General features: G+C 40.7%; 1 protein-coding gene across 1 annotated transcript; it reads left to right on the top strand.

The window, feature by feature from the left end:
• The first annotated feature begins 412 nt into the window (after positions 1–412).
• LOC124134118 (putative universal stress protein SAUSA300_1656) lies at positions 413–11575 on the top strand. Its single transcript, XM_046498792.2, has 4 exons — positions 413–629; positions 6931–7023; positions 10037–10143; positions 11002–11575. Exons 1-4 carry the CDS (start codon positions 491–493, stop codon positions 11242–11244), a joined length of 582 nt encoding a protein of 193 aa, XP_046354748.1. The 5' UTR covers positions 413–490; the 3' UTR covers positions 11245–11575.
• Positions 11576–11796: the final 221 nt, after the last annotated feature.

Here is an 11796-nt window from a genome sequence, read left to right as displayed (position 1 = left end):
GTTTAACGCCGCACGCAGCAATATTCCAGCTAAAAAAAGGAAACCGACATTATGTTTGTTTTTGGAAACTAGCCGAAACGACTTAAATTATCTATATGTATTTGAATTGCAAGCATTCGCCTTTCTTCTCACAGGTTTGTAAACCTCAAGGAAAACCTCGTTTGTATACGATGCGCAATACTGACGATTCAGTTTACATCGCCATGCTGCCGTATACATTTACCACCTACATAATACCGTTTTTCATGGATGTGAAGTGACACGGAATAAAAGTTCACATCAACCTGTAAAGGCCCATCAACGTTAGTCTGTCACAGGGAGGTCTTATATTCCGCTTGTGTGTATGTATTACACGATCTGTCATGCTCATACGTACATATCCAATCGAAAGTGACCTCCCCGTTCAGAGAGCCAGCAACCCGACTCATCCAACCGAACACACCGTGTTGTAGCGCTGAAGCAGACGACATTGTACGACAGGAGAGTAAAGATGGCTGCACAGTCGACTGGAAGTTTCATTAAGAAGGAGATCCTCTCTCATGACCACGACCATGCAGGTCCCCCTGATGGTAGCCGAGTGGTTGTGGTGGCCGTTGATGGGAGCCACCACTCCGAGTTTGCACTTGACTGTAAGTTGAAATGCTGCATTTTCCCATCGGGCTAACGTTCATTGTTTGGTAATGTGAAGGCTTTGCTTGTAGTAGCTGTATTTTTCTGTTGTGGAACGACCCAGATCATGTTCATGTTTACATTGTTCACGAAAGCTAGCTGTGGCGTCATCTGGTCATGGTGAATGTTCTAGTTTATGAATGCCAAGTCATGTGCAGGTGGGATTATATTAAGGTTTGATGGAGTCATCAAGCGCCATATATACTATCTTGTTTCTCATATAGGTGCCCAAACGTTCGCGTTCCAGACACTTTTCAACGCACAAGTAGAATTATATTCTGCTTTCATAAAAATAAAATAAAACAAGAACCCAACCCTATTTCATTCTCTTAAAAAGAGAAATGGGAAGTGTTTGTGACCTTAAAGAAGAATGATGCTTATGTCTATGTGTTCTTTACCAGTCTAGACGATGTATCATTTGCCATGTGAAAAACAGAGTCTTGGTTTATGAGGCTAATCGAAAACTGCTCGGTTATTATACATTGCAAAATTTGCTTTAGCAGACTTAATGCAGACTTGTTTGGACTGCAAACTGGCCCGAGCATATATATACCTCGTTTTAAGATGATGCGCATTTGGCAAATTCAAGAAAAGGTCGATAATGCATACGACTTTGTTCTTAACGTATACAGTAACTGCCATAGCACTCGTCGAAAGTCAGTTTTACATTCAGCCTTGAGTTCCAGATGAAGGGTACAACGTTTTATGCCAGTTGTAAAGTTGTGGTTTAGATTCATGAGGCATGTCAAATCTTACTGCCTCGGGGTAAAACGTCCCGTTGAATGGCTTTCATTGGGTGTTATCCTTGACATCTGGGACATTTGTGGACTTGGTCACTGTCCTAGTGGAACAGGTTTTACCATTTTGAAACAAGTTCGCCATTATAACTCGAACTTAAATGCTTTCGAAAGGGAGAGAACTGCAGAAATGTAGTAACATAGTAAATATTTGATAATTATTATATAATTTGATCAGGCTCTAACATCGGGAATAATGTTTCTGGAACGTGAATCTCTATATATCTTCTGTGATAGCAATGGCAATCTTCAGTTTTTTAACTTTTAAGTAGTTTGTCAGATTCCTTTACAAATCGTTTACGACAAAATTAACAATTATTTGTAATACTGATTTCATCGTGGAAAATAGCTAGCTCGACTTACCTTGGTTTATCATCTTGATCGGTTTTGAGACCTACGATTAAGTTATATGCATCTATCACAGCACAATTAGTGTATGTTATAATCACCGAACGATAAAAATGATTTCCTTCAAATGGAAAATTGTGATGATGATATTTATAGAAACACTTTCAAAACTCAGTGATTGATCTAGACCAGTTCTGAGGCCGATATTCGGCCCTAAATCTGTAAATAACAAATTCCCAAACTGGAATTAAACAATCCCAATTCATGTTTATATAAATAACTGGTAACTAATTTCATGCTTAGGTCATATTATTGCATTGAATGCAGTATTTAAACACAATGTTTAAACTCCTCTGAATTTAGGGAAATAAATACTTCAGAAAAGTCCAAATATTGAACAAAATAACGATTTGTTCCCAATTTGCCTGCGGGGGTATCTGAGTTTAGTATACTGGATAAGTCCCTGAAACCTGTACTGTACAACTATGAATCAGCTGGTTAGCACCATACAGCTAGTGTTAGCAGTTAATCACGAATAAAGTTATATTTTGTCAGATGATCATAATGATGTCATTTCTCTCATGCATCACTTGTTGATGGCATGAATGGGCTTTAATTTATTATTGCTATTTGGACGATCAAAATGGGTCAGTGGATGCAATTAAGTCCTATTCAAAAGTAATCATCATTTTGATGTGGCATGCGCAGTTAAAACAAATTACCTCAATGATCACTTAAATGTTATGCGTACAAAGGTCCCAATTTACTCGCTGTGAAGCCACTATTATGTAATGCATGTTTAGATTAGATAGGAATTCCAGGTTTATGATATAACTTGTTGACGTCCGTGATAAGTCCAGGCCACAGCTGTATTGCCGACGCATATAGGTGTCGTTGTTTAGGCATACCTATCACAAATCCAGCGGTTGAAATCTCACCAGAGAGCACACTGTCCCCAGTTTGACCCCCGACCCTCTTTACGCTAAGCTGATAGCCTTTGTTATCCCGGTTTATATTGCTCCATAATTGATGTATTGCAATGTTTGATTCACAATATCTTAAACGAAAGAAGAATATATTATTATGTTTTTTCATTTACATTTGCATTGCATGTTGATTCATTATAGTTGTTACTATAAGCTTGTGAAGACTTTCTAAGCTGTCAACGGAAAGCGTCGTTGCATCTCTTAACCTATTTCTGGTACAATGACAATGCCTCATGCAGTGGATTAATGTAAGACGAAACAGGTCAAAACAGAACGCCGACCTTGGCGTTGACTAATTCCCCACATGTATGTTAAACAAAGGTCACGTGAACATAGAAGGGTCCGTATGCTTGAAAAGTACTTGAAAGTCGTAATGCCCCTTCTATTTACCTAACAGTGGGAAAGTGTTCGCTTTCCGGCATAGGAGTCCGGTTCATTATAACAAGATCGAACTTATGTGTGGCATTGTTTAATAAATGTTTAAAGCAGAATGAACCCCGACCGACAAGGGTGTTTTTCATTTCTACTATGCAGGTATTGACAACAGGGTAAACATTTGTTCAAAAGTGAACAGACTGGTTTTCTTTGAACTCTGCAGAAGGGCATTCCACTGTCCGGGCCAGGCCAGTCGATGATTGACTGCTGGTTAATAATATGTTATGATATTCATGCTAGCTCAAAAGAAACTGTTAGTTATGTTTATAGTATCCCCCAAGTAGGTAGGATGAAACTGATATATTAAGATGACATCAACCTGAACTATATTTGCTGTTTACATATCAAAGTTTGGTACATTGTTATAAAATGCTTAAAGCCACAGCAAGGCACAATATAGCTGGACAGAGGGGACCTTCTCTTCGCCCATCAGTTAACAGTAAACATAAGGTTTATTCAGTCCAGGACCTGTATTGCGGGGACAGTTTGCTTTGTTGTTTAACGCCGCACTCAGCAATATTGCAGCTATATGACAGCGGTCTGTAAATAATCGAGTCTGGACCAGACAATCCAGTGATTGCTATCATGAGCATCAATCCACGCAATTGGGATCGATGATATGTATCAACCAAGTCAGCGAGCCTGACCACCCGATCCCGTTAGTAGCCTTTTACGACAAGCATAGTCACCTTTTACGGCAAGCATAGGTTTCTGAAGACCTATTCTATCCCGGAATCTTCACGGGTCATTGCGGGGACAGGCTTGACACGGATGGTTGGACAACTACTGCAGGGTGCTGAGGGCAGTGAACTGATGTGCAGACATATGAGAAAGATAATTTTACTGCAAACCCTTATTCCACAAAGAATGCGTTCCATAACAATTCGGCAGTCGTTTGTTAATATAATATGTGTATCGCTGGCATGTATACAATTTCCTCAGACCATTCCTGGTGTCAAGCAACGTGATGGGGCTGTTATGAAGCCTTATGACACCTGACATAGCAGTCTTGTTCGATTCCACACATAACTATCAATGCGGACCACATACTTTCACAAAGAATTCGTTCCATAACAATTCGGCTGTCGTTGTTATTACGTTTGTTATTATAATATGTGTAAGGCTGGCATGTATACAATTTCCTCAGACCATTCCTGGCGTTAAGCAACGTGATGGGGCTGTTATATAGCCTTATAACGCCTGATGTAGCAGTCTTGTTCGATTCCACACATAATTATCAATGCGAACCACATGCTTGGTGTCCTTCGTCGTAAGAATACACTCGCCGATAGAAAAGTGTTCAACGGTACTTATCCAACTTTGATATACACTATAGTGACACGGCGTCCTATATCCATGCAATCGATGCTTGTTACTTTTATGTTAATGCAGATTAAACCAACGCCTTACGCAGCACAAGGGGCGGTCGGGTAGCCCAGTGGTTAACGCGTTTGCTCGTCACGCCGAAGACCCGGGTTCGATTCCCGACATGGGTATAATGTGTGAAGCCAATTTCTGGTGTCCTACGCGGTGAATTTGCTGGAATATTGCGAAAAGCGGCTTAAAAACATACTCTCTCACTGACGCTGCACTGTCTTTGTAACTCATGCATTCTCACGTCTCTATACTCATACCCACATTCATGCATCCCTAACCTCTCTCTCCCCCCCCCCCCCCCCCCCCCCCCCCCCAGATACACATGCACCTCACTGTGTCTATATCGGTTCTCGTGTATCAATACTCATGCTTACATACATATACGCCCCTCCCCACCATAACCCTACATCATCTACGCCAACCCTTGTGTATCCGTACTCACATGCATACACTCACTGACACCTCTCGAACCTTTCCCCACCAACATCCATCTCACTGTATCTACGCCAACCCTTGTGTATCCGTACTCACATGCATACACTCACTGACACCTCTCGAACCTTTCCCCACCAACATCCATCTCACTGTATCTACGCCAACCCTTGTGTATCCGTACTCACATGCATACACTCACTGACACCTCTCGAACCTTTCCCCACCAACATCCATCTCACTGTATCTACGCCAACCCTTGCTTATCCGTACTCACATGCATACACTCACTGACACCCCTCGCATCCTTCCCCACCAACATCCATCTCACTGTATCTACGCCAACCCTTGTGTATCCGTACTCACATGCACACACTCGCTGACACACCTCGAGCCTTTCCCCACCATACCCCAACATCCATCTCACTGTATCTACGTCCGTACTCATGCTTCATATCTGTACTAACGTGGAAGAAGCTGCTGTTTACAACAGTAAGACCTTATCTGAGGACCAGGTATTCCATTGCCTTTAAAGTTGTACAACCTCCGTGACATTTTGCTTAATCCATGCCTGGACGTTACGCTACCACGTGTGCAACTGTAACAATGTGCCTCAGACAAACCTTGACTTATATTTATCTACATAATATATTTTAAGTGAGCAGGGAAAGAAAGCAGGTTTTGTAAGATTTGAACCAACTTCCCAGGATTGCCAGTTTTCTTGACCCTAGCACCCCTTTAAACATAGTAATATACGATAAGACAATAGGTTATTAGTGTGTCACATGTCAAAGGCTATACTAAAATTAATACAATTTTATTTAACCAAAAATAGCTGCACCGTCCGGCCAATAAGTCCCATGCGACACAATCGTATCATTAATAATACAGTACTCCACGTGCTGAAATATCAATACATGTTAGCACTAATAAAATATTCCTAGATATTGACATTTTACAAAACCATTTATTATTTATTTCAACTAAGATAAGAATGTGTGCGTGTATTTATAGAGCTAATGAGAAGGCTGACATTTCCTACGGTTAAACATGGCAAAGACAAACGATAACTTTTCACGCTGCATTAAAGAGGCGAATTGGAGTAGGAATGAAGGGCGGCGTTAACCAGTCGAGAGTAGCCAGTACTCCATTTGAGGTGTTAAATCGTGATCAGATGTACCCATTCCGGGAGGGTCGTGCCGTAGATAGACACTATGTTTAGTACCCTGACACTTTGGGACTTGCGGACAAGCCGTGGCTAGGCCAGTGGTTAACCGTTCTGGTGTCCAATATATAACTTTGAGTACAATGTTGACATGGGGTTAGAACTACAATTAGGGCTTCTGGTTCAGAATATAAACAAACAGCTTTACCGGTCTGTGTGTCTCCGAGATGAGTAACGACAAAACTCGTGAAGATCCAGCTCCGAATAGGTCTTCAGCAAACCATATTTGCCGTAAAAGGCGACTATGCTTGTCGGTGGCAGCAATGTGGTACCTCCATCAGTTCTTCTTTTCTCCCACACTAAATTGACACGCCGTGATATAACGGAAATATACTAATCGGCGTTAATTCAAAATCACTCAAGCACTCACTCAAGCACTAATCCCACGTTCACCCCGTGATGGTCCGAGTTAGAATTGGTCTTCAGAAACCCATGCTTGTCGTTAGAGACGAATAACGGGACCTAGTGGTCAGTCTCGCTGTCTTGGTAATTGCATAATCGTTTCCCAATTGCCTGATTCCAAAATCGTGATATCAATCACTGGATTGTCTGGTCCAGACTTGATTAATTACAGATGGCGTCAAACAGCTGGAATATTGCTGAGTGCCGCGTTGAACATCAAACAAAACAAATCCAAATCCAATGTTCGTGTCTGTTGCAGTCTACTTGTCGAACCTGAAGAAGTCCAACGACTACGTGGTCCTCCTCACCAGTCCGGAGATGGAGGACATTCTGAAGGCCACGTGGAGCCAGAGTAAGTGACAATGGGGAGTAGTCGTTGACGTATGTTGACAATTGCCTCAACCTTTAATTGAGTGGTAAACTCAAACATGTTTGCAACAACAAAAATTGTTTATTTTATTCGGGAATTTTTTAGGCATACTACGTACACGTGTTCAATCCAAAATATAATGATAGACTTACACAAACAAAATTGAGAAACACCATACAGAAGTGGTCGTTTTTACCCTGGCCGTACTATATTGTTCCATTTCACATTATGGTTGTAAAGTTTATCAGTTTTCAAAGCAATCGTATTTTCAATATCACATATCTGTTCAAGTACAATGATCATATTATAAAATCTGGGTGTTTTTTTCTTCTTTCTCTTATAGTGTGGATATCAGTCTTAGTAAGTAAACATGTATATGTAATTAGTTTTGATTAAGTGTCCCAACCTTTCCAAATATGAAGTATATTGAAAAAAGTGTACAATTCAAACATCTGAAAAAACTATTTCAATACAATAATATAATGTAAATAAGTACATTTCAAGTACCCCACCAGCCCGTTTTACTTGGGACTTTGACTTTGCTAGAACGCCTGTTTGTATTGGTCAATGTATTTTTATCATGTTTTAACCTACCAACCGACCAATAGCTGTCGACAGCTGCAATCTGACATATGCAGGAAACAGGCATCTGACTTAATATGACTGTATTTAATTAAGTGTACATGCTTAGAGTTTGTTCTTGACAATATGACAAGTAAATTGATAATAAAACAAACCTGCGGGCGTTTTGAGACGCATCGTTTCATAAACACAACAAAGGCGATTATGATTTGTAAAGAATTACAATACATTTCTCAAGTATAGTACTCCAGAGAAGTTAAAGAACTCCTGTTTTTTTCATATGACTGTAGTTAATCTATGGTGAGGTGAGGTGAGGTGAGGTGAGGTGAGGTGAAATGGGGTTTAAAGTCGCATCCAAGAGTATTGCACTTATATAGCGACGTGTATGTGTGGCTGCTTGTACTAGTCCGGACTGATGCCGATTTATAGTGCTAGCACACTGAGATACCATGCCGCAGTTTAACCTGAATACCCCACTCAGACACAGTTTGCTGACTCCGAGCCGACCACTCCTTGTTTTAGCCCCTTAATGCCGAGCACCAGACTGGGTAACAACAAGTACAATCTTTTAACGTCTTTTGGTATGACGCGGCCGGGGATCGAACCCCGGACCTTCCGCCCTCCGGGCGAACGCTCTACCATATAGACCACGGAGGCGGTCAGTTAATCTATGGCATGACATGACATGGTATGACAGATTAACTATAGTCATAAGAAAAAGTCGGGTGTTCTTTAACTTATTTGGAGTAGTAAACTTGAGAAATGTAGATAAATGTTTGTAGGTCGCGTGAGAGTCATACCGCTATGCGATAAAAGATCATAATACGAGATTATAGCTATGCATAGGTAATATGCAAGGTATATATCATGTATCGGTAATAAACCGTATACTTGTAATACTAGACAAACATCTTTTATAGTCATAAATCAAGACAAGTATCTTGTGACGTTATTAACATTTCCACTTGAACTTTCAAACGTGTATAAATCCTGTTTAGGTATCGCGTGAATGATAAATGGCAAATGGTAGATGAGTTTCAAATTCATCGTCAGTCGATGATTGTATTATCACACATCAAACTATGCTTTAAATAACCAGGAAGTAATCATTGGACTGACAGAATCAGCCAATATGTAAAAGAGTCGAGGCTGAGGCTGGGTCACCGCTACCCATGCTTGTCCTTAAAGGCGACTATGCTTGTCGTGTAGGACTGTGCTACTAAAGGGATCGAGATCCCAATTGCGTAGATCGTTGCTCATGATGTCAATCACTGGATTGTCTTGTCCAGACTGGATTATTTACAGATTTCTGTCATATAGCTGAAATATTGCTGAGCGCTGCGTTAAACAACAAACAAACAGTCCGCTGGAACTCATTTAGGCAGAGTTGCGTCCCTTCTAGGCGTGCCAGAAACCTATTATCGTTAGTTCGAATCCAAGCTTCTCTCACATTATGTCTCTTGATTTGTTAGCACCACACCCGTGCTCGCGGGTTTACCCTAAGCAGTAATCGTCTAATACCAGAATTAATTCGGGCTTCCTCTCACATCAAGCCGACACGCCGTGGTATAACTGAAATACTGTTCAAAGCAACGTCAAACCAACCTCACTCACTTTAAGCACTATGGGTCTCCTAGCCCCATATTTCTTAAATCCGCCCTTTCATTTTTACAGGCAATGGGGTGGACATGTACGGCGATACAGACATCAATACAAATGATAATACTATTGTATCACTTCATAATTTTTTTATTTATATTGCGCCGTTCTCCACACCATAAACCGTTCTCATTGTGTTACTGAAATTAGGAACCAGTATGTGATAGTCAATTTGTGTTAGGGCAGTATACGAACAAGGGCGACCTAGAACCAATAATATTGTAATAAGTCATTTAAGTCATTCAAACTTGGCTTTTACATCACTTGTCTCCCCAAACCGTATGTTTGAAAATAAACATTTAAATGCAAAAACAATCAATTTTGCTGTTTCAAGAGTTTAATTGTTTACGCCTAATTTACATACTATTGTTTTTTTGTTTCGGAATTCCCCCCTTTTGCTTTAGAAATAGTTCTGACACTCATTTCAGTATCACATTCTCTCCTGCAAATTGTCCTTTTGTTTTCGTTGAAGCGATAACACTGAATGAGCGAGGGTTAGATTTAAAGGTCTAACATCTATGTCGTCCCAAACAATACTTCTAACAGACCAGGCAATGGTTCGCGATTTATGCTGAGCCATTCGACCTATCCTTGAGCTTCAGGAACCATTATGTTTGAGTTTGATTCCCGTGTGTCAAAACAAGACCGAACTCGTGGGTTTTGTTAAAGTCACTTTGAGATTCTATCTGAAGTTGAGGTGCCGTTCCTTGACGAAATACCCCGCTCATTCTAATGTGTATCTTCCTCTACTCAGGCGGGTATACTGTAGACACGGATCACATTGCAAACCATCTGGCCAAGGAGAGGGAGAAGGTTGAAGAGAAACTCCATTTCTTCAAGGAGAAGATGCTGACCAGAGAGGTACGTTTACACGCCATTACCTGGCCATGGGGTAACGCCGAAGGCCTATGTTCGATTCTCTGCATGAGTACAATATGCTCAGCCCATTTCTGCACCTCGCCGTGATTTGGCTGTAGCATTGCTTGTAGAGGCATATACCGGATTTACTCAGTCACTCACTACACGCAGGTACACATGGTGTTATGAGGCGGTCGGGTAGCCTAGTGGTTAAAGCTTTCGCTCGTCACGCCGAAGACCCGGGTTCGATTTCCCACATGGGTACAATGTATGAAGCCCATTTCTGGTGTCCCCCGTCGTGGTATTTGCTGGAATATTGCTAAAAGCGGCGTAAAACAATACTCAGTCACGTGAGATACATTCATTAAAGCGTAAAATTCTCACGGTCTCGTGATCAGGCAGTGACATGGCCTCGTCAATCTCCGCGTATGTCTGTATCCAGTTGTGGGTATTTTTTCATTTGTTAGCGTGTGTTACAATCAATGTGTTAAATGAAAAATTTACAAAACGCCAAAATATTTGCAATTATATTTCCGTCATTTTGACTCAAAGTTATTAAGAAGGTAAAGGCGTTAAAAACATCACAGGAGACTAATTATTTTAGGATTAGGAGCCAAACAAAATATTTAAATGTACATCACTTTCAGTCACTGGGTGATGAAATAGAGCCTATAAATATTTCAAATTCGTTATCATAACATCTTAAATGGAAATATATTTGTAAAATGACGTTTTGTGAATTTTATTTTAGACATTGACTGTGACATACACACATCTATACACATCGGTTAGTGTATACACATTTATACACACCTGTAGACACATGTACAAGTAATGTACGTATGCTTTATCTCTCTGTAGATGCGCGGCAAGGTTAAGGCAGTTTCGTCCCACAATCCGGGTGACGCCATCTGCAAAGGTGCTGAAGAGGAGGATGCCGACTTCATCGTCATTGGCTGTCGCGGTCTCGGCGCCATCAGACGCACCTTTCTCGGCAGCGTCAGCGACTACGTCCTTCACCATTCCCACATTCCTGTCGTCATCTGCCGGCACAAACATAGTCACGAGCATCATGCCAACATCGGGCACAAATGGAACCTGTGATAGCATCACTGTATCCATGGCCACCAGAGACCGGAATATGTGTAAATAGTGACATTTGACTATTAAGATTTATATCCTCACAATACTTATTGTGGAATGTATAATCGGATTAAAATACGTATACAAAAGTATTAACTTGAATATTGGACCAGTTGATGTTGTACCACCAAATAAACCTGCCGAATCGGGCCTGTGTGTGCTTCATTGAGAACAAACTCAATAAGATAAGCTTTACACTACAGCAGAGAGTGACGGAAACCGAGAAGGACGTTTTTGAGGGATGTATTGGTGAAGAAAAAGATGTATTATTAAACTTTTTTAATTACTTGCACCGTGCGTCTGTTGTATTTTGTGCACATATATGACGTATTAATATATTACTCAAAAAAAGTTAAGTACCACCCGATAATTTGCATTACTATAGCTACTCTGTCGTGACGTGACACATTAACTATAGCAATATGAAAGAATCGAGTGATCCTTAAATGTGTTTGTGTAATATATGACATTAACGATAGCAGCAAACATTACTGCATTTCACTTCAGAATAGT

Source organism: Haliotis rufescens, unplaced genomic scaffold (assembly GCF_023055435.1).
Source record: "Haliotis rufescens isolate VD_foot unplaced genomic scaffold, xgHalRufe1.0.p SCAF_16, whole genome shotgun sequence".
Classification (NCBI taxonomy): domain Eukaryota; kingdom Metazoa; phylum Mollusca; class Gastropoda; order Lepetellida; family Haliotidae; genus Haliotis; species Haliotis rufescens.
The sequence above is the reverse complement of the archived record's forward strand: the minus strand, read 5'-3'. Positions and strand labels throughout refer to the sequence as shown.

Coding starts and splice junctions, on each gene's coding strand:
- LOC124134118 (XM_046498792.2), top strand. CDS start 491: ATGGCTGCACAGTCGACTGGAAGTTTCATTAAGAAGGAGATCCTCTCT. Junction 630..6,930: donor CTCCGAGTTTGCACTTGACT/GTAAGTTGAAAT, acceptor TGTCTGTTGCAG/TCTACTTGTCGAACCTGAAG. Junction 7,024..10,036: donor GAAGGCCACGTGGAGCCAGA/GTAAGTGACAAT, acceptor TCCTCTACTCAG/GCGGGTATACTGTAGACACG.